Consider the following 24,242-nt stretch of genomic DNA (forward strand, 5'->3'; position numbering starts at 1 on the left):
TAAACTACCCAGCCGTTGAGTTGCTTCAGATTGATAACCGGTCGAACCTTCTCTTTCCTGTGCACCAGGAACATATTGCTCACGAAACTGGGAGTATACGGACATCTTTCTATGGCCTTTTTCTGGACGAGCTGCGCTAGCTCATAGTCCAGACAGCTCTGCTCTGCTCTTGCTAGGCGTTGCTGATGTGGTATGCGCTCTTGGACAGGCGGCTCTATGAATTCTAATTGCAGCCCTTTTACGGTTTGCAATATCCAGGCATCGCTGGAAAACTCGCGCCAGTTTTTCCAGAACATGCCAGTCCTCCCTCCCACCGGAGGATAATGAATTATTCTCACCTTGCGTGAATCCTAGTGGTCCTCCTAGATCCAGTACTTCTTCCTGGCAGCTCTTCCAGGACCTGTAAATACCTTTCTGGGGGTCTTTATTGGTCTTGGACACAAACGTAAGCATCTTTGGGTCCAGCTCGGGGGCCTCGGCTACTTTGCCCGGGAGGTCTGGCCTTGGGCACTCTGCCCGGAGACGCTGTCTCACCTCCTTGTCGAGAGCTTTTCTTAATCTTATGGTCATATATTGCGCAACTCTGGGGGATGGTTGCCAGTCTGATGACCTTGGGTTCTGGATGCTATCCGGGTCAAACATGTCCTCCTGGCCCTCTTCGAAGTGCTTTTCTTTACAGGCTTTCTTACCCCCACTGGGTCTAAACCAGTCTTCTTCCACCGTCTCCTCACCATCGTGGGAGGATCGGTCACCTTCCACCGGCTTCTCTTCCGAGCCTGGGCCATCTTCTCCTTCTATTTCTTCCCCAGGAGTGGGGATCATGAGGTTCGGCACTGCCTGACGCTGCAAATACGCTTCTCTGAGCTTAGCAAAAGCAGCGACAAACTCAGGGGCCTTTTCTTTTTCCCCATCCGACGGGCCATGGGGGTCGCAAGAGGCTTTCCTCTTTCGAACCTTAGTACTCACCGTAGACCCTGTATCAGAGGGTTCTTTGGGTGTGCGCTCTGTCCTTATGGTGCTATCTTTGGGCTGGTGTAAGATTGCTTCCAGATTTTCCAGCCTATCTTGTAGGGGTTTCACCCCTTGAGCCACAGCATCCACTAGTGAGTTTCCTAGCACCTCCTTGCAACTGGCTGCTAGGTCCAGCGACTGCTCCTCTTCACTCCATTCGAATTCCGACATTCTGGGAGAGTGCTCTGTGTCTGGTATACCTGGTGCAGGTGTCTGAGCGCGCCCAAATCACTAGTTTAGCTCTTCGTGAGAGTCCAGGTCTTCTCACTGCATCTCTATATCCAGTATCTTAATTTGGAAAACATATTTTTTTTTTTATGTGGCTGCACCAGACTGTTATAATAAATGCCTGTGATGGGCTAATTTCGTCTGCTTGCCTTGTGCAGGAGAGCCTTGGGGGAGGTCCCTGTGCCTCTTTCTGTGTTCGTGGGGAGCTTCTGCTTCAATTTCTCTAAACAGCGTGTAGCTGTTATTTAGATCTTTCCAGCGGTAATGCGCGTAATGCAGTGTTACATTTTTACTTTTTTCAATACGTATATATGAGGCACCGTGCTACGAGCACCGTCGTAGCTGAAAAATATCACTGCTGGGCCCGGGCTTTGTCTCTCGCTCCGTGTCGCAAGAATAGTGCGGCGCGGAGCTCGAGGCCTCGTAATAGGCTCAGCCTCCCCAAATGAAGAGCAGTAAAAGAAGAGGAGGAGCCTAGGGAAAGGAAGTGGTCATAGCTGGGCACGAAAGGAGATGGACTACAGAGACTAAGGGGATTGTAGTTCTAAAGAAAGAAAAGTCACTTTGGACATTTTTAGAAGTTTTGTTATTAATTTGTTGAAACCGCTGAGGGGTAGTAATAAAAGAAGTTGAAGCATAATGCTCGCCTCCAGTCTTGTCATAGAATGTCACTTGGTAAATCCTTGCCATTAGTGAACTTTGAGAATGAAGCAAAAACAATACTAACTGACTGCAACCTCCAGGTAGCGGACCTCAGTTACAATTTGGTAAAGGCCAAAAAGAAACTGTTAATTATGATTGGATCTGTACTATAGATGGCGTGAACTTACTTAAACTATATAGAAATCTTTATGACATTGATAGGAGGAAAAGGGGGACAGTGGCAATCTACATGAAAAGGTTCCCTAACCCCTATTGAAGCTTCCAGTTTCTAAGATGTCCGCTAAATATATTGCAAACAGGTGAGGTACTGCAAAAACGTGTTCAAAATAATGCTACTATTGGGGATTGTAGGTGTTGTAATATGGTAGGAGTGCTTCAAACAAGGTTCCATGTAGTGATTGAATTTGAGGCTGTGCAATCACGCAGAGAGGACTTGTAGACGGAGTATGTTCAACATTTTCAATATACAAGTGTGCCAGAGTTTTACAGTAGATTAAGTAGTGGCGAAGACACAGGATTTACTTACAGTGTAGTCAAACTGCATAAGGGGGCAGGGCTCATTGAGTTGAGATGGCAAAGAAGATGGGGTGGTTATGGGACTATGGACTACTTTGGGATTGCCTCTTGCATACTTGCTAACCCTACAGATTTAGGCAGTAGGCTACTGCTTTTGAAGCAGCCCTACCGCCTACAGATTTCAGTAACAGTTCCTACTGCTTTTTACAGTGGCAAGTAATTTATGTGATCCTAAGGCAGGCTCCAGGACAGAGCAAGCGACGCATTAATTACTCTGTCTATAAGTGGGCTGCTAGGTGAATACTTGGATTGCACTCAGACCAATCCACTGACCTGACAGCTGCGTGACTCTGTCCTGCACTCTTGCTGGTATGACCCTCAGGTGAACCAGCAGTGAAAGCAGTGTCAGAGTGTAACACCATCACACGCCGACAATTTGGTGTTAGCATTCAGAATTATACATTTTAACATTTCAACATCTTTCCATGTTCTGCTGTTTGTATGTTTTGTATTTTCCTGTGATGTCATTGTTATGGAAATTATTATTTTTCAAACTTGAAAAATCCTACATCTTTTTCGTCACATAATGTTGGCAAGTATGCTCTTGTTTCAGCATGTGTTTGAATATGTATTCTAAGTAGTGTGATTTTAAGCACTGTGAAATGAAATGTAGTGCTGCTAGCTACTTATGCGTGATTATGATATTTGTATTTAAAATGTATTTGAATCGTGTTTTAGCAATTTTAAGTGCTTAGAAACGTATATGTGTTTTTACAATATGCGATGAATTTGCTTTGTATAAGGTTGTTTTATATAACCAATATTACAATAAATACAATTAAAAAAAATAAAGGGCGTACGGGCTTCTATGCTGGAGCCAGATGGCATTGTAACCAAAACACTTCAAATATTTGCTTCCAAACTAGCAATCAACAGTTACTCTGAGTCAGGCGCTGTACTACTACTAACATTATGCCGGTTGAGAGGTACACGATTGTAAGCACATGCGCAGTCGGTTATTTCCGCTGCTTTTGGGTTGCGCAAGCTGTCCGTGACAGAAGGGTCATGCTTGATCACGTGAGGCATATCAGCTCGGGAAAAGGAGGAGCGTGCTGTCAGTCAGTGGCGGACGTGACGTAGTGTAGGTGGACTGTTGCTTGTCTGCGCTACTGTGTGGTCCTTAGCTTCTGCCATGGATACCTCTGCTAAGGAGAAAGAAGCTCTGGCTCTACTGGCTGAGGCAGACGGAAAGCTTCGGTCCTCCAAGTCCTTCTTCAGCGGCCTCTTTGGGTGAGGCGTGGAGTGGAGTGTGGGGATGCTGGCATTGTGTTAAAATATAGAGCGTAGGGGGTTGCACCGATCTAGCGAGGAGGGCGATGGTGGGGCATGTGCGGTGTAGAGAGCAGAATGGACATTTCCTAATGGGGATGGGATGCGTTCATTGCGACTTGGATAGGTAAAATGGTGTGGGTATGGAGTGGGTTGCCGTTCTTAGAAGGGTGCAGTGATGAAAGTCACTGGCTAGCAAGATATGCAGGGGGAGGGAGGTCTGTGATCTGATGCTGTTTTGCACGGTGGTGGCTTCAGGCTTCCTATCAATTTCTTGTAGTGACTGCTGGTTGGGTGGGGCCCGGGGAGCGAGGCGGGGGTATGCGTGGGATGGAGAGGAGGAGGTTATTGGGGATGAAGGGGTGGCAGGGCGAAGAGTGTCTGCGCTTGTTATTTTAAAGGGCGAGTACAAATGCAGTAGTACTAATAGACGACTATAAGTACTCTGGAATTGAACGGTCACCCACTTGAATAATAACATATATTTATTTTTCTTGCCTTTGTTATTGTAACTTCCCTTTTCGTTTCGTGTTGATGTCTCCTCTTTTTACCTTTTTGATCTCATGTTGGGGTGGCGATGAGTGTACATGCTAGGTCTTAAACACGTTGTCCAATGGTGCAGAATGGATGTGAATATATTGACATCCTACGGCAAATGCTTTAGCAAGGGCAAACATTTTTCTGTGAAGGGTGATTTTTTTACAGACATTTAAGATCTATGCCAGTGATAAACGTATCACGTTTCAATTATCACCTTAGTTAAGGTAGCTAACAAATACTCTCCTTATAGGTTGGGTGGATACCCACAGTTTCTTGTGCAGTACTACGAATGCACTGGGCTTTAATAGAAGCATTTGTAGACCATGGCGACGTCTCGTTAGGGGTGCATTTTAGGCAAAATCTCTGTAGTTCTACTGCTCTTTGGGTAAAGAAGAGATCCTATAACTGAAAATTACAAGACCGTTGAACTCAAATGTTTTTATTAATGGAAATATCTTAATCTAACATGGTGCCTCTATTTCAGACTTCCTGTATAGGTGTAACAGGGCCCCACAAACGGGCAGTAAACTAATAATAAACATTAACTTAGTTTGGAGTCTGACAAAATGATTTTTTTGTGTGCAATGTTGCCCTCAAAATCATTTCATCCATCACAAGGGATTGTGGAACTGTGCTCCTTATTGGAGACGTCCAGCAGCTCTGAGTTGATTGTGTACCTAAGAAACGTAATGTGTTTCTCTCTGCTAAGTTAGACATTCAGATACATCTAAAACAATACAGGAGGAGAAAGAAGGGACTGATCGTATCCCATTGGGCCTGGAGCCAATAAGGAGGGACCATTGACAATCCTCAACTCTTTAATTCCTTCCTCTAAGCCGTACGTAATTATTTTTGGGAATACATCATGCTATTGAGGCAAAAACGGTAACTGTGGTAAAAGTAGATACCTTGTACTTTCCCCATACATTCCTTTCCTATCTCTTGTGATTTCGGTCTCCCACCTGCATTTTGTCACACTAATATATTACCCCTTTTTTTTTTAGGAAGAAACCTACTCTATTATAATAACATAGCATAGTCTTTTAAATAATTTGTACAGCAAAATCTGTTGATGCCTAAAATCTAGTTTTCCAGACAAGACATTTAAATTGCAAGACTCTTAATGTTATATTTATAAATTATGCCTCTCTTTAGACAATTTAGTTAAAAGCATTTATTTTGAATGTCACATTTATTTATGATGCCTATTATATATGTGCAATTCCACATGATGGGTGCATATATTCCAACCTGTGTTGATCGAGTGGGCATATTTATTACCTATTATGAACACTTCATCTAGGTACCTGAAGTCTGTATTTCAGATATAAAGCCAAAATGGCTAGAGGAAATTGTATCTGGAAAGTCTACACGAGGAGCCAGTGAACACTGTTAAGGGACTGCCTTGAAAAACCCATGTGCAAAGTATTGCAGCGTTAGTACAACTTATTTCTGCACTTCCATAACTGTCATCAAGCTCTGTGAAATCTGGCATGCAGCCAGATGCAAGTAGTTATCTTGTGTTTGGTCCCTCTAAATTGTTTTTAAGAACTCTGATCTCCTGCGTGCATTGATCATTTCTGTGCGATGGGAGAGATGAAGATTGTAAAAAGGCTTGTAACCCATAGCTACATATTGATACTGGTTCTGAGCAGAAAAGTTGAATGTGCTCCCTCTTTGTATTTGTACCCCTCCCCCACAGCCCCCAATTCAAGGACTGCAACCTGTGTCTTAAGTTCCCTCCGCCTTGGACAAAAATAACCTATCCCACCAGAAGCTTAGATGAAATTACTGTAGTGTGCCTGAGTGTATACAGGGCATGGCTCAATGGACGCGTGTGGCTGGGGTTCTACAGTGCATGTCAAGTGTCGCAGGGGTTTGAATGTGGGTCTAAAAACAATGGCCAGATAAGGTTACGTTCTTTTTCATTATATTAACATTGCAGACTCTTTTGATGTTGACAACCTAAGACGTGTACAAGAAGTCTTTGCTCTGCCAACAAACCGATATACATTTTTGACACCGTGAAGACGGAAAACTGATTCTTTAGTGTCGGTATCATGACGTTTGTTGCTAGAAATGGGCACATTATGCACATGTTATTGTTTCAGCTAAATTGAAATGTTATTGGGAGTACAAGAAAACAAAAACAAGAATGAAGGTACAGGTGTAGAAGGTGTAAAGCAAAACGATATACGTTAAGCCTAATTAAAAACGAATTGGATTACCGGCCAAGTGTGATGAGCGCAGATTGCGTCTGCGGCCACTATGCGCACACAGGGATTCACAGAAGAATTCCATGCTGCGCGCACAGTGTGAGCCTGCTGCACTTTTCACCCACAAACATTGTTAAAGCCAAGAGATTTTGTACTGGGTGAGAGTTGAGGTAGGAATCAGTCAACGGCCAATTATGGCCTTTGGCATGCTTGGTGGGGTTTTCGAGGAAAAAGATGGTTTTAGCTTTGTTGATCTTCAGGTAGGCGTTTTGCAGCTGCTTTTGAGACAGATGGTGCTTGAGTCGATGGATGCCGTTGATGGAATTTGCTGTTGAAGGAATTTATCAAGAAGCAAATCTGCATGTCCTCCATGTATTGGTGCATGTTAATGTATTTTAGGTCACTTTGTTTTTACTGTTAAGGGGATTTTGGAGGCTGGGCTGTTTGTCTCACTACCTCCTCTAGTCTATGTCCAAGTTTATTTAATGGCCTTTTTAGTTCTTTTGATTAAATCTGTAGTTTATTTGGCATAGTCTCTTCTGTTTGCCCATTCCCCTCCTCACTATAGCACCTCATACGCTACTTTTTCCCCCTGAAACTTTGCATCATAATCTGAGATAGCGATAGGGACAAAGGGGCCGAGGCTACAATTGAAACAATACTGATCCTTTTGCCCTCCCCCCCCCCCCCCCGACCCCAATATACCTCTTTTTATGAGTGGTATTTCAGAGCGTTAAGGTGGTGGTTGCCAGGGCAAGATTCAAGAAGAATGAGAGCCAAAGCACACTTTCCATAAGACAGCGTGGGGTTGGGTGAAGTAGGCTGTGGGACAAATGAGTAATTGAAGTGACTGAGAAATGCAAATCATAGCATGAGTTACATAGTCGCTGCATAAATTCTTTTAGGTGCAGAAAGCGACCTTTGCTTACTTAGCCGAGTACAGCCTGGGAGGTTCCAGTACTGTTGGTATGGCGTAGAAATGCCTCCTTTCATTTTTAACCCATACATGTGTATGGCTTGTCTTCTCCACCAAGGTTTGAAAAATATGTTGAGGGATAATATTTTGAGAGAATTTAAAATTTCTTCCAAATTGGTTTGGTAGATTACTGTAACGGATATTATTCAATAGTGTATTACAAAGTTCCCAATGACACTTTGTCACTGTTTTAAAATCTATTACTCTTGATGTGATTTTTATTTATTTATTTATTTTTTTCCACTGTCGGGTTCTTACATGCTGGGAGCTGATTTGCGCTAAAAGCTTGTATTTTTTTAATGCCGATTTTAGTATGATAAGATTGTATTAAGAACAGTGTCTAAATCCTTCGATTTAGACCTTTCTTTCCTCTCTATGCATGGGATTAATTGGTTCCTTTCATACCGCAGTGATAAATTGCTGCGTGCCTCACTGCTTTCATATACAAGGTTGTTGTATTCAGCAACCCATCGTTTCTGAAACAGTTCATTATTTTTCTTATCACGGATCTGTATGAAACGGTTGTGCTGTGAGCTATGGGTTAAATGCAAACCTATAGCATTTAGTTAACTGTCGTCTCAAACATGTATTTGTGCTTAATTCTCTATCCCAGTCGCTTCGTTGTGCGAGCCTTTTGCCCTGCAGCCTCGAGTCTCACTGACTGAGGCTATAGGTTGTCAGTATCTGTCAAGTACAGATTGATGGGGCAGAATGATGTCCTTGGAAGCGAACGGGCCCAAGATCCTTGCACCCTATGTTGAGGCAGAAGATGCTGCCATCCAGTATTATTTGCATTGGTTTCTTTTTGAAGCGTCACATTTGAGGTATTATTTAATTTATTTTCTGAGCATAATAGTATAGAAGTGTGTGTGCGGATATTGTGCAATATTTTCTGTTGCTTCAGGTTTTTATATCTGCTTAGCTTGATAAAGGACAGTCCTGCCACAGCACATCCTGTTGACTGCTGATTAGCTTCAGCGCGTGTAATGCTTTTGCTCGTAATCTATGCAGTTAGATCCGGCCAAAGAGGCAACAGCTTCTGACGCTTTGGCTGTTGGGAGATCAAATAGTTCTCCTAATGGGATCGTCTTAACATCTTGAGTCTGGGCACCGTGCACAAATGTTCTCTGGATGAGCAAGCTGTTTAATGGTAATGATATTGGTGATATCGCCCTGAGGCGAATGAAAGCTTAAGTCAGCAATGCTGAGATTTGAAACTGCACCAGCAAAGTTCCAAACAGATCTCCAGAGTGCATAATCCACTGCGCTATCTTATAGCTTCAGTGATGCCTCTGGATAGCCTGACGTTTTGTTATCGTACTTATGAAAAGTGCTTCGCCAAGAAGAACTATACAAATGGGAATGTTGATGGCTGAAGAAGACTTGTTTCTGGGTGCTTTACTAGTCATAACGTTTGAATCTGGCAACACAAAGCATCGGGTTGCACTTTTAAGGTCAATATATCAGTTTCTTCATTATTTGTGTGGCCAGGGTTCGAAATTTATATTTGATGAACATGAGCTAATACTAGCTCTCATGGGTGTCCGTCCATGAAAACCCAGTAGGCAGGTGCTAGTGCAGGGGAGCCAGGAGCGAGTATACTGCACACTGCAAATCTAACTTTGACACGAGTTACAAACTTTAACTTTTTGGCCATTATGTATGATCCATTATGTTTAAATGTTAGGAGATCATTAGGTTTAAGTGTGCAACCCAAAGTGTACATAACCAATGCAAGCTAAATAACTGTTTCAGAGAAGACGGCCACGTTTGTACATGGGGCTATCCATTGAGAAGTTTTCCTTATCTTGAACATTGCTTCCTCAGCCCTTGCCTTCCTAAACCGCAAAACGTGAAATAATCATGTTTATATTGTCCACTAGGGAATACATGTAGGTAATATTAGAATAAGTCGTCCAATTATTGTGGGGTAGTATGTTCCAAAATGTCCTTTGTAGTTTTACCTACCTAATTTTCGATGTTTTATTTTAAGAAATGTTTGTTTTAACCTCCGTACGTTAATTAAAACAAGGGGGCAAGGGGTGGCAGTAATAGGCAATGATTACCGAGAAGACAAGTAGAATGGGTGGGGATAGATTAAATCGCCAGGTTTTCATTAGTTTTCTGGAGAGTGTCTGGGAGGCAAATTGATCTTCCACAACCAACAAGAGGTTCCACAATTTGGGAGTTGCAACAAAACATGTATTTGATTTCTTCTGTTCAGTTAACTTGAGCTGTGAATCTTGTGTAGACGCAGGTCCACCGATTATAGGACTTTGTCGGCGGAGATCATGCTGGAGATCATTACATTGTCATGCTGGGTGCTGACAGCTACAGGATGTAGTTGGAGGTGGCACAAGGATTTCTTTTGAAGCAATGACAATTAGAGGTTTCTGAACACGTTATAGTGTGGTGCACTGGGAGCAGGTGGGGAAGTTCAAAAGCTCAGGTTCTGCCAGTGAGCATGTCCAAAACCCGTTTCAGACTTTTTGTGCATATGTTTATAGAACTGATTGAAGAAGCATGAACAATCTTGATCCCAAGTGTATGGCTAAAGTTTGTCCATAAAATAGCAGTCCAAAGAGTGAGTTAAAATATTGCCATCCTTTGGCACAGGTTCCACGCTTTAGCAGAAGTGCCTCATTCGATCAACCATGAAACAAAAGGTGTTCAGCAAGCTTTCCGATTTTATATGCTTTTTTGCTTACGTCAGTTTAGCTCCCTAGAAGTACATTCATTTTGGTGGTTTGGGTAGTGGAAATATATTGCCTTCCAGGATAAAAAAAAAAACATGCTGAACATGGAACCAATGGTGATTATTGCTTTTATAGCCGGAACTAAGTCTGTGATCAGATTGCAGAGGTATTGCTGATTTACAAAGATTTATTTATATATTTTGATGTTTTAAGGGTGCATGTCTAACACTGCATTTCTGTACATGTTCATGTTTAGGCTAGCTTGCTATAGATCTTGGCACAATCAACTACATATTGAAGAACCCAAAGTCTCCTTAATTGTTATGGTTTTTGTGAGTCTCAGGCTATTGACTGCAAATTATTTAGGTCTGTTAATTTGAATGTGGCTATAGCTGTTTGACTACATGGATGACTATGTACAGATTAAACTCTGCTGTATTGAGCTATTACTTTTTTCGTTGCCTTGTGAACCTATATGCTTTTGCTGTTTTAATTGATTTTCATCTTATTTTCTTTTGTACTAGCATTTTGCAGTTAACAATACCCCCCACCCCCGATATCCTGAGCTGCTACACCTTTAGAATGTGAGATAGTACAACAAAGTCCTTAATTTAACAGTTATTTGACGGGCATTATGCAATGTCCAAAATCTGAATGTTCGGGCACAATTGAATCCGATAATCATTCCTCAGATAGTCCAACAATACACCCCAAACTGTCCTGAACTTTTGTCTCCCTGTATACTCTGTGACCCATTCCATGGCCAATATATGCCAAATTCTATTTAACCATATTCTTCCAATCCGGGCAATCCAAAGTAAAGCCGCCAGGGTCCAAACCATACATGCCTTAAAGCAAGCCCTTCCTTGTGGTGCTTTATCCTTTGTCCAAAGGCCCAGAAGACATTCCCCTATCACCATGGGCGTATCTAACCCTACCACTTCCTGCATTGTTGAGCACACTTGACCTCAAAATGATTTCAAGACCAGACAAGACCACCCAATGTGGAGCCAGTACCCCTGCCCCTTACATCTCCGCCAGCATGCTGGGGATATCTCCAGATACATAGATCTGAGCCTCTCCAGGGTAGAATGCCATTGGGTGAGGATTTATACCACATCTCCCTTAGTTGAATGGATCGAGTGAGCTTCGGAATATTGTCCCATAAAACCTAATTCCTCTAATATTTGTCGACCCAGGGTACCTTCCAACTTTCCCATATAAAACCACCTCTACTGGGAACCCCCTTCAGATATTCATGCATAAATAAATGTGTATCCCCTGAGTGAGATGAAATGTATTTTTTAAATGCAGTGAGTTGTCTACCAGCTAATTTATTAAGGGGGTGTTCGGCCCAGTGTCGCGGCTGGTAATAGCAAAGCCTATCCCCTTCCGTGAGGCCGAAAGATTGTTTACACTGCTAAAAGGTTTTAACTTCCTGACCATGTATCAAATATTTTAACCTTAAGCATCCTGTCTGCTTCCACTTCCCAAGGCTCTCGCCTCCATCCCTGGAGTGAACTAGGGATTCCCAAGAAGTGGTGTGAGTGGACCCGGAATTGTTGAAATATGGCTCTGTTTAACCACGTCATCTCACACCTCTCCACGAAGTGTAGTAATCCGCGATGCAATCATACTCGGAGGCTTATCCTCCCCAGCTAACCATAAAACAGCGTCTAATGGACCCCCAGCACTACTTTATCCATGGAAACCCTGAGTTTACTATAATCCTCCGTAGCCATTGTTTCAGCACCCGCAATTAGGCTGCCCAATAGTACAGTCTAAAATCGGGAACGGCCTCCCCTATTCCCCAGGGCCATTAGTTTGCTGGGTCTTTCATTATGCCATATAAATGCTGCTAATAGGTGGTTGAGTGACTTAAAGAGATTCTCGGGTAGAGACGCCGGCAGAGCTTGAAATAAATAAAGAAGCTGTGGGAGGGTCACCATGTTCCTCCATCATCCACGATATCTGTATTGGATTTCAACGTCGCAAGAGTGTTAAGTAAGCAGGGATAGTTTGCCTCCACATAGCGCTGCCATAGATTTCGTAATGTAAATCCATAAGTATTTGATTTTTCTCTTCTGCTGCTGGTAATTGGGTACACCCCCGTATCTCTGCTACCTTTTCCTTCAATAGGGTAAGATTTTAATATTTCTGATTTTGTGTATTGATTTTTAAAGCCGACACTTCACCAAACTAAGTGAATTCCGATGCCATCGCCTTTAAGGACTCTGCGGTGTCCGAAAGAGCCAACAGCATATCATCGGTAAATGCCATTGTTTTATGTTCTCGCCCCCCAAAATGAATACCTTTCACGCCCGGTGCTTCTGGTAAACGCTGCTGAAGGGGTTCCAGATACATCGCATAGAGCAAGGGAGACAGTGGACACCCTCATTTGGTCCCCCTCTCCATTGGGATAGGGCCAGAAAGCTGTCCATTAATGGACGGGTGCAGTGTGGAGAGGGGATTTGATAATTGGCTTGTATCCTCCAGAGGTAGCGTTCCCCAAACCCCATACTTATCGTTTCTTAAGAGAAATGACCATTCCACCCGGTCAAATGCCTTTTTTTAAGCATCTAAAGCCAGGAGAACCACTGGAATCCCACTCCTCTCAGCCTTTTTCTATTAAATGACAAACCCTTCTTGTAACAAGTTTGGCGTTGCTTAATAAAACCCGCCTGATCAAGTCCTGTTAAGGTTTGAGGTCTATCCTCCAACCCAGAAGCCAAAATCTTGGTATATATTTAGAGTCCATATTAATTAACGCTATTGGGCGATATAGCCTGCACCGTGTTGGGTCTTTGCCCGATTTTGGGAATATCGCAAGTTTAGCCTGATCCATTAAGGCTGTAATGTGCCCAGTTCTTTCAAAGGAGTTATACATTTGTGTTGAATGGGGTGGGGACAATATTTTTCTGCCATTTCCTATAGAAAATGGCAGTGAAGACACAGGAAACGGACCCTTATTCAAGAGAATTTTCCAGTAGCTACACTAACTTCCTCTGCTGTGATATTCTTTTCTAGATCTTCCTTGTCTTCTCTCTGCAACATCGGATCCGCCAGATAACTATTCTGCGGCTCGTCTCGTCCCAAGGCCTATCTGAGGAATAAGCCCCATAGAAGCGTTCAAAACGCCCTAAGATTACCTTTTGTATCTACCACATCCTCCCTAATTCCTAAGATCGTTTGGGCTGCTCCACGCTGTCTTAGTTGTCATGCTAGTCCCTGCTCTATTCCCCTTTACATAGTAATGTTTAGCTCTAAGAACGGTCCGCTCCACCGTTCTAACCCTTAGTAACTCAAGATGCCCTGGAATTGTTCTTTAGATTTTCATTGTATCCCTCGTTGGATAGTTAACCATTTTCGGTATGATACCCTTAAGTTGTACCTCCGTCCTCCTCTAGCTGCCAGCACAGTTTTTCCCTCAAGGCCTTGCCTGTAATCAATTCCCCCCTCATTACGCCTTTGAAGGCATACCACCATATACCCGGGGAGGTATCCGCCATCTCATTCTCTCTAAAGTAGGTCTGAATCTTCACCTCAATCTCAGTTGACGAGACTGTGTCCGCTAGGATCCATTCCGGTAATACCCACTGCCATAGCCCCCTTCGGTGAAGTGTCATGTTTACATCGCACTCCAAGGGTGTGTGATTGCCCCCATGGATACTTCCCAGATTCGTCCTGCCAGTCGGGAGAACACCCAAATATCTATACGTCACTGGGTCCTATGAACATGCAAATAAAACATGAATCCCACTTCCTTACCCCTACAAACGTGCCACACACCGACTAACCCCAATTGTTTGAATTTTTCTCTAAGGTGTTGGGACGGTGTGCCCGGTGGCGATTTCCTACTTGACTTCTGTCCATCTCTGCATCCCAGGCTATGTTTAAATCCCCCGTCAATTTAACGTGCCCCTCCGTGAAATTTTAAAGTGCCGCCAAGTTGACCCTGAGAAAACCATACTGTCCAGAATTAGTGCATCATGAAAAGCAGTTTCCAAAAAAGCTACCCTGCTTGTTGCACATTCAGCTGGAGACAATTCTTGACACAAAGTGATGTTACCATCTTTTTAACATATATAAAAAAAAAATGGTAATGGTCAGTCAAATGAACACTATTACATTCACTCCCATAAACATATATAAAAACATAGACCTCTTGGTGATACACTAGTATAACATAAGAAAATCACTTAAAGAATGTAGACAGCATAAGTCCTATTGTTCCTTCCTTGGGCCGTTTCATTTTTACTGCTCCCAGTCGCTTATCTTTCAACAAACAAGGGTGATATTAGTAACCTATGAGTGACTTTTTACAATTTCATTTTAACACAAAAAACCCTCAAAGAAGTGTCGACAGTTAAATGTTTCTGGCTTTGTTGTTCTACTTTCAACCTTCTTGGGTGAATCAAATTTAGGTGATAGTTCAAGGTTGTCTTCAGGACACTTGATCCCTTGATGGAGTGAACGTGATCTAATATGAGGATTCTTGATTGTGTCAGTGCTGAACACCCATGTCTACAAAGTAAGTACAACAGAAAACTTTAAAAGCTGACCAATATCATACATATCTATTTTTTTCACTTTTTGTCCAATTCGTTCTACCAACTCATCTATTCTAAAGTGCACAACTTCTTCTTTCTTTTCGTTCATTTTAACTTTCAATTCATTCATTTATATTTTGTAATATTTCCTTATCACTAGCTTAATACGAAAAACATGGGGGGGTTCTATCCCCGAGGATCATTGTGACCAATGATATACCAAAGACGAAACAACATTTGTTTATTAGATCCGTCATTGGAAAACATGTAGTTGAGCCTTTTTTTTCCTATTTATTTTTAATTTTATTTTTTTTTTTTCCCAAGTCGACCAGAAAAACAACTATGCCATTTAGTTACTAGTTCACCAGGTCCTACTGACAACATTCATATTGAACCATTATTTTATAAACTGCAGAGTTTGTAATTATAGCGCCCACCTACATAGGCATTGGCTATTAAACCCCTTTGCACAACATTTGTACCTTGTCCAATTCTTTTTCGGTGATGTCCGGAAGGTAATCGGACATTCGCTGGTTATTGCTCCTTCATAGGTTATCGCACACACCAAGCCTGTAAAAAGACCATAATCAGGTCGGAACAGTCATGCGTATATAAAACTAGTAACACACCAGTTTATTCAACAAAGTACGTGGGCAAGGATCTTCTTAATTACACTCCTACACGTATAGTAGTTGTAAGCCGTCAGCCTTTCCTTTCCTCCCTTTCACTGGCGTCTTAGCGTGAATGACGCTGTAAAAGACATATAAGTGCCCAATTCTTTAAATAATGTTATTAACTAATCAGGTAATACTAGGGTCGTGAGGTACAGTTGAATCCCCACCAGTTCTGTACCACTTACTTGTTAATTATGATCCCATGGACATACATGTATGCACAGCCGCTTCTCGTACATTCAAAGTTTTCGCTGTTGCGGTCACATTTTTTTAAAGCGTGTGAAAAATAACATGCACGCATCAAGATGTGCAGTGGTTGGATGCCATATTGGATGTACTTTAGTGTTGTGCATCGACAGTGTTATTGATGCCATTGCTATTTCGCTACAAAGTGACGAGGTGGGCAGAAACGCATATATTGAATGTAATTAGGTGCATATACTATCGCTATGGTAAATACCACCGTCTTAATGCAAACCTTAATGAATAGGTGTCTCATTAGCTTCTCATTCATGAAACCCAGAATCATCTTCGGGATTATTCCTAAACGCTATCAAAGCCCCTATTTTTTTCGCCTGAAAAAGGGTACCCCCTTAATCTAATTTGCAATTGATCTTTCCTATGTATATGGGTTTCTAAAGGAATGAGAAAATTTGGTTTCTCGCGCCTCAAAAAAATGCTCCATCACGTCGCTTTACAGCTGAGTTTAGCCCTCTAATATCGTACATGGTGATTTTAAAACCCTTAACAATTGCCTAGCCTTTCAAATTTCATCCTCCTCCTTTGCCCCCATTGTCACTGGCCCACGCTGGGAACCCCTCATGTTGGTGTGACCTTTACCTCTGAAAGTGTATATATAACCCATGTTCGGACCATTGTACCTCTTACTGTCTTGCCAGCCTCCTCAGTTCCCACCAGCTCACGTGCCCAGCAGCTCTGCCTCCCATTCACACCTCTGGCCCCCCCATCTGCCTTGTAATGACCCAGGCTGGTTCATGGGTCCTAGTGACTACTAAAGGGAAAATCCCGACTATGTACTGGTAAACTACCTGCATCCACCAACTGTGGCGAGATAACCTAACCCTCTCCCTAAGATCCCAATCGGGCCCCTGATCCAACCCCCAACCTGGACCCATCTGCTGATAATTACCCTTGGTCACCCCACCAAATCTGAGTCTGACATCCCGCCCTCAATCACCAGTGTACCAGATCCTCCTCTCAATCATCCCTCTGTGCATGGTGTGTCCGCCGGCTTTTCGCAGCATTTCGGGACCTGGGCTTTTCTATTGTCTCGCTTCACAGCGGACCATTGCCGCTGCGGGGTGGTTCGACTCCCTAAATCCTGTTTCTCGGTCCGGTCACTGCTCTCTGGTGCTACCACATCCGGACCTTCTTTGCATGTTGTCACTCTGCAATGCCTGCCTTTCCAGGAAAATAGCAAACCAAAAGGGGAAAAGTCCACCTATATCGAATCTTTTCCCGATTTTAAGAATGCTGGTAACTGGTCCCATCCGCCTCCTTTTGAGTAAAGTGAGAGCTGTACTTCCAAGCCATTGATGGTCAAAGACGTGCCTGCACGTGCTGCCCTCAAAACATCTTCATTTTGTCCATAAGAAGTGAACGCTGCTAAAACATCCCTTGGTTGGACCCTTGGCTTTTTCCTTCCGTTCCCACTCTGTGAATCCTATCGAAATAAATCTTATCTGAGGGAATCTCCGATAGCAGGTCGGCACAAAAGGTTTGTATTGATTGCTTAAGATATTTGTCCACAATCTCTTCCGAAACAGTCTTAAAACGAATGTTCAAGCGCCTTGATCTATTCTCGAGATCTCTGCACTGAAGCTCTAAATTGTGCGACATGCGTGCTAGTTAAGGCTTCATTGTTTTTCAGATTATCTTCAAATTCCTGCAAGGCTCGCTCATTAGTGTCTGCTCGCTCTCCTAATTTCGAGATTTCATCTTTTATTTCCTGTCAGTTTTTTTAAAGAGGAAATCTGCTCCAGTAAAGATTCTTGAAGAGTTTCCTTGAAAGATTGTTGGTCGTCCGCTAGATATGGCATCGCTTCTTCTTTGGTAATTGTCATTGTATCCCCATGATCTGGAGTCTCCTCCTCTTGTTTCGGTAATCATGGAGAATGAGCCACACTTGTAGTTCCCTGTGCTTGTCTGCCAACACCTGGTGATCGTACCCTCAGCCCCCCTTAGCGATTGTGGTAGGCTGTACCCTTATTCTGTCCTCTTCCTTTTAGTTTTTGGCATGTGCCTCCCAAAAACGTTTTCTACTTGACAATCCCTGATCACCATCCGATAGGATCCATGTACCTAGGTGTGCTGGTCCTGCCCTCAAAAACCATGGTGGGGACGTCTCTCACTCCATTGACTTACAGACTGGTTGCATACAGTTGGCCCCAATCCACCTTGTTTCGGTGACAGTGATGCCTGCGACCGTAGACTGCTTAGTCTGCTGGTTGCGCTAAGGAGTTCTATTATGAGTGGAGCCCAAATTCCAGCACTATTTTGGGCCCTTTCGCATTACACCCAGCAGGGTTGTTCTCTTCTACGTAATGTAAGGCCCCTTTGTGTGTCTTGACATGCTGTCATGATGCCTACCCCCAGGCATCTGGACCAAGTCCATCAGCCCCGGAAGCAGGCATCTAGACATTTAGTAAAACCTCAGCAGCCCTGGCTACGGGCTATCTGGGTTCAGGCCTGGCGCCTAAGGCGCCAGGCTCATAGTCATTACTTACCTCAGGCAGACCATGCTGCAAATGACTCCAATCCAACATGAAGCCTGAAAGGGACTATTTTTCTACAGGGACTATTTTTTACTCTGGTGTGGTTCTAGGGACTTCTTACCTGGGACTACTTTTGAGGCTATTTAAACCACACCCGGCATGCAACACACGCTTCGCGTTATTCTGCATCCAGCAGCGTAGCACTCGCTGTGCCTGCAATCTGCATCCAGTCTTCTGCCACGCCCGCCTCGATTCCGGAGCTCCTAAAACAAAGAGGAAAGAAAGGGACAAGGTTAGAAAACGAACTTATTTCTATTCCACACCTGATTCTGGATCCATCTTGTCTCCGGACCTGTAAAGAACATAATTTCTGCACGCGCCGCACCTCCAGCTGCAGTGCCGCGCCATACTCGCCAGTCTTCACAGCATCCTTCGGGTCGGCGCTGCCTCCATCATTTCTTCGCCGAACATCGGCACCTAGGAGACCAAAAGAAAACCACAAGCTGAGCCGAGGGAACCAACAAATCTAATTCTTACCACCATAGACTTACCTGATTTACCACCGGAGGCATCCTTTTGTGACTCTCCATATTTTCACGTGCTGCATCTGTAAAGAGAGACATAACACGTTTTCCTTGTGCAACATTTACCGGACAGCGCCTGGTAATACAGACTCTTACCTGAGCACCACCAGCTGCCACAAGAGCATCTTTTCACGAGCCAGCTGCAAGACAAGGAAGGGGGGGGGAACAAGAGTGAACATCGGACATATTGAACACTATGAAGTTAATACTTACTGGTCCTCACCAGGAACCTCAGAGTCCATACTCTCTGGAACGCTCCCGAGCCTTCAAACCAGTGAAATAACTGGAATCGACGCGAACCTGCAAATCCACGCAGGATGGAGAGCTCATCTTTCAAGAATATAAGGTGAGATTGCTGTGAGGGCATTTCGGAGGTGATTAATTGGGGAGGACTGTGGGGGTGCCATCACTTGAATCCACAAGTGGCTAAATCCATCTCTCCACTTGCAGGAGAATATTTCTACGGGTTAAGCAGACAAGATTAGGAGGGCAGATCCAGTCAGTCATCGCTGCACTACGCATCACGTGGGTGGAGACCGCAGCTGTCCGGGTCTGACAGACGCCCCTGTGGGAGCCAGGTGAGCGTAACACGTGCACCCCCTCATCACCAAATATCAGAAAAAGGGCCCTCCCCTTTGCTGCTAATATAGAGGGAAATATACAAAAATGTCACTCATTTGTGCACCCCCAGTCACTGACTTTGGGGGGCACACAAAATACTGACTCCCATTACCGCGCCCGAGCAGGGGCTGCAGGGGTGTCCCCCGCTTATCCTTGTGGTGAGCGGGGGGACAAGAAAGTAAAAAAATAAAGCACCCTGCGGCATCTGCTCCGACCCACACAAGTAGGAGGAACCAACGCCGCAGGGATAGCGGGGAGTCGGTGGCGCACACAGGTGTGCTGCCGTAAAGGTAAGTGGTGTTGGGGGGGAGGGGGTAGGAAGGAGGTCGGTAGGGGTGGACGGGCTGGGGGACGTGGGTAAAGTGATTTCATCATTGCGCTGCGTCGTAATTGGCGTCGGTGCAGTTACAGGCGGCACAGTGATCATAGATTCATTTAGAGGTCCCAAGTCATAAGGGGCTTCCCCTTGCTGGTAATACCTGGGGCCTTCCTGCGGCACTGGAGTGAGTCCCCCACCCTGTCACCACTTCTATGATGGAATGTCGTAATAGCCTCACTCCTCCTCACATATGCTGCATTCCATTCTGTAGCTTATTGTACTCATTAACTGGCACAGGCTTCAGCTCCTCCTCACCTGCGCAACACTCCGCACGGTAGACTTTTGTAATTCTTGGCAAGCACAGGTCTCAGAGGCCTGCGCTATTCTCCTTCAGTCCTCCGCATCAGTGCTTTATGCCACGTATTTGTATGTATGCAAATAAAGTAAAGCTAAACTTGATATCGCCCCAATGTGCAGGTCCAGTCTCTTTTAAACTTCTTGACAAGACTTTAGGACTAGTGGTTGTTCATTTTCCTTGGGTTCACACTGCGCGCCCTAATTCTTGGTGCTCTCCCCAACGGCACACGCGTCGTCTTCTCTACTGCTCACTGTCCAGGAGAGTGTTGCCGAACAAGCTCACTTGTCAAACTTTGCAGGCTTTACCGCTAGTCGGTCCTTGCGATCCCTGGGAAGTTTTCGCCTCGTCACTAAGTCTGGTCCGGCTGTGGGAAAAGTTCCTCAGTCTCTTTCCCGTGTGGCTCTCGCACTACCTGCTGCAAAACAAGGTTGAATCTCATCTTGCTGAGGTGTTCTGGTGCTGCTTGCTGATTTTAATCTGACCTGCTTTATTACGGTGCGCACTGCGTCCCTCGCTGACGGGCCGCTGCCGGATCAGCTGCTCAAGAGGGCCGCCATGCCCTATGCAGTCTCCGATCACCTGGCTGTCACCTATTCCATCATGAATTAGCCCTCAGTATTCATGGTCACACCCGCCGTTTCCACTCTTATGGGGGCTGCAAACTATGCCCTTTTCCGAAGGTGGGAGGGAAAGCACAGACGAGCTAAAATCTATGTATCCGCGTTTATACGACTTGTGTAACGCCCGCAACTGAGAGGTACATTTGTTCATCGGTACACAGCTAACAGTGAGGTGGCTGAACTATCCCCTTGCATGATTACATTGTATGATTCTGTAGATCTGTCCATGTTACCCTAGTCTGGTGTTTCCGCAGTCGTCTGGTGTTTCCGTGGTCATCTTTGTATAGCTCTTCTTGGAGAAATTGTTGGTCCAGAGCCCATAAATCCACGGGGTGGAAACCAGTTGTCATAGAGGGAATATAGGCAACTTCCATATCGTGACAGTACGCTACGTCCTTCAGCCATTCCTTCACTCTGGGTGCTGGACCTTTCCACATGCCCTTTCAATTCTACTTCGTGCCAGCTCCAGTAGCAAGCTCTCCAGTTTTCCGGGTGAATATGGGAACAGATCTAGCACATCCCGATAATGCTATATGATGTGATCTGATATGGCATTTATAACGCGCCTATACACAAGTGTTTCAAAGCGCAATGAGGCAAGGGAGGGGGAACAAAGGGAAGACGGACAACAATCCTACTAGGCCAGGTGACATTGAGATCGCGCAAGTGCAGGGGAGGGGGAGAGGAAAAGTGCGAGGGGCCAGTGCAGTACATGGGAATCACACAGTAAAAGAATTAAAATGAATTAAAAGGGAGGCCAGCTGGTGGCAAGGGCAAGTGCAGAGATCAAGTGTCAGTACTGGTAGGGGACTGTTGGGATACAGAAACAGACCCCTAGTGCAAGGGTTGCCAGGGGGGCAACCAGTGCAGGAGTGGAACTGGCGGCGAGGACACCTGGGCCCGAGATCCGAGGGTACCCAGGTGACGGTGCAGTTTCAATTTCAACCAGGAGTTCAGCAGGGGAGAGGAAGAGAAAGCAGAAGCAAAGAGGAAGGTCTTGAGGTGCTTCCGGAACCAGAGATGGTTCTCCAAGTTTCAGAGAGGCAGGGAGGCTGTTCCAGAGGGAGGCCACAGCCGAGGAAAGAGATCGATCACCAACTCGTTGCTTGGAGAAGCGACGGACCCTGTGGCAGTTGGAGGCAGAGGAGCAAAGGGCTCGAGAAGGCAGATATTTATGAAGAGAGAGTTGAAGGTATTGAGGCCCCAGCCCCCAGAAGGCCTTGTGGACAATGCAGAGGGTTTTTAACTTAATCCTTGCAGCCACTGTGAGCCAGTGCAGAGATTTCAGTCCTGGGGAGATACGATCCCTGGGCTTGAGGCCAAGGACCAGTCTCGCAGTCCTGTTGTGGATCAGTTGTAGAGGACAGAGAGTAGAAGCAGACAGATTTAGAAAGAGGCTGTTGCAGTAGTCTAGCCTACAGAGAACCAGATCTCTGGAGACAGTGATCTTCTGGGGGAAGGTGAGGAAAGGAAGAATACCTGAGGAGGTGCAGTTGGTAGTGTGACTTCTTAGAGAGGTCAGAGATATGAGGAGAGAAGGAGAGTGTGGCGTCGAAGATGACCCCTGAGGTTTTTAGCCTCACAGGTGGGAGCAGTAAGGGGGCCAAAAGAGGCCGGCCAGAGAGGAAAGGAGGGAGCAGATGTGCAGATGAGGAGAATCTCGGTCTTACTGGCATTAAGGCAGAGATCATTGGCGGCGCACCACTGCTGGATAGCAGTCAGAAATGAGGGATGGACAAGAGGTGGCAGAGTGGAGCCTGAAAATGAGTGGTGTCATCCGCATAGCAATGGGGCAGAGAGCGGCAATGCAGTGGGCAAGAAGTGCCAGGTATTGGTTGAACAGCCAGGGACAGAGGTTGGACCCCTGGGAACACCACAGGTAGAGAAGGAGAGAGAGGAGAGGAAGGACCCAAGTTGGACCTGGGAGGGTCAGTCGGAGAGGAAAGAGGTTAGCCAAGCCAGGGCATGATTAGTGATACCCAGGTTATCACGGAGACGGTTGAGAAGGATGGCATGGTTGACCGTGTCGAAGAGAGATCAAGTAGGATGAGGACACGGGGGGTGGGGGGGTGGAGGAGGGTGTATTAGAATCGAGGTTGGAGAGCAGGTCTTCATGGATGTTCTGGAGAGCAGTTTCCATGCTTCTGTCGGTTCTGAAGCCAGACTGATGGTCATGGAGGCAACCAACAGATTCAGTGTGAATATTAAGCTGGGAGATGGCCAGCTTTTCCAAACAATTGCCGAGGAAAGGAGTGATGGTGATCGGGCGATAGTTAGCCAAGCAGGAAGGGTTTCTTAAGAAGAGGGTGCACAAGAGAGAGCTTCAGGGGGGAAGGGAAGACTCCAGTGGTGAAGGAGTGGTTGCAGAAGTCAGCCAGAGCAGGAGCCAGGTGTCAATGTGGTCCTTAATGTTTTTGGAGAAACAGGGGAGAACCTGTTTTGATGAGACTTTCATAGGTCGAACTTGTCTAGAAACCTCCTCTGGGGAGAACATGGGAAAGGCAGAGAAGGAGGGAGGAGGGGTGGCCAAAGAGGGGCCAGAGGAACAGCAGAGACTAGAGGGAGGAGGGAGAGGACCGTATGTCCTGAGTTTTAGATATGAAATGAGAAGCCAGGGCAGTGCAGAGGGCCTGGGAGGGGACCGGAGAGGTAGAGTCATGCAGCAGGATTGTCCATCTCCTTGCAGATTTTAAAAAGTTTGGCTGAGTTGTTGGATGCCACAGATACACGGGCTTGAATGTGGGCTCTCTTCTTGGTGCAGTCAGAGAGGCGGTATTGCCTTTGGAGCAGGTGGCAGGCCAGTTTGTCAGAGTATGTACCGGAAGTACGCCATTTCCTCTCACCCACCCTGCACTTGCGTTTAAGGGTGATGAGGTCTGCGTTGTACCAGGAGTTTTTGGGCTTCATGCGGATCCTCCTGACTGGGGCAAGAACATCAAGAGTATCTGATATAGCAGAGTGGAGCATGGAAAGGGCTGTTGGGGTGAGAGACAGCCAAAGGGTGAGGAGGGGGTGAGAAAGTGGAGGCGAAAGCTTCAACTGACATGACTCATTGGGTCAGAGGGACAGAGAGGCAACACGGACGTCCCCAGAGAAAATCCACTTGAGGTGCGGATTTGCTGACCATAGGCAGAACAACATAGCCTCATGGGGGTGGGGGCTCGGGGGGGCAACACTGTAGTCTCGCTCTGGCTGGACGAGCTAACCCCGAGACCGACAGAGCCCAAGTCTAATTCCTGGCCGCTGTAGGCAGTGGGAGAGCTCTGCCGGGGAATCCCACGATGGCTTCACCAGAGAGTACCACCGCTGATGCGAGAGAGCACAAGGAACCATACCGAATAAAAAACAATGCTGCAATCAGGCGGATCACAGAACAGAGAGGGTGAGAGGACATTTAATTAATCCAAATGCTTCCGTGTTGATAGGGTGAATAGGCGCCCACCAACTGGGGAAAGAAGGACTGTAGAACACGTATGCCCAGATCAAGCAACATCAGTTGGGTTAACAAGTTGGTGGTTTGGGCAGGCGAGTAAACCCAATCCACAGGCAAAGCAAGGAATTAACAAGTGTAAACGTAACACGTAGGTCTGTGATGAGCACTCCTCT

General features: G+C 45.3%; 1 protein-coding gene across 1 annotated transcript in view; it reads left to right on the forward strand.

Annotated features, from left to right (window-relative positions):
• The first annotated feature begins 3,483 nt into the window (after positions 1–3,483).
• Positions 3,484–24,242, forward strand: part of NAPA (NSF attachment protein alpha) — a 433,641-nt gene continuing 412,882 nt past the window's right edge. Inside the window, exon 1 of the mRNA XM_069644342.1 lies at positions 3,484–3,708. Coding sequence (XP_069500443.1) covers positions 3,611–3,708 — 98 coding nt within the window. The 5' untranslated portion in view covers positions 3,484–3,610. The remainder of the gene's footprint in view (positions 3,709–24,242) is intronic.

The sequence above is a fragment of the Ambystoma mexicanum genome, chromosome 2p, assembly GCF_040938575.1.
Source record: "Ambystoma mexicanum isolate Mex_15411 chromosome 2p, UKY_AmexF1_1, whole genome shotgun sequence".
Taxonomy (NCBI): Eukaryota; Metazoa; Chordata; class Amphibia; order Caudata; family Ambystomatidae; genus Ambystoma; species Ambystoma mexicanum.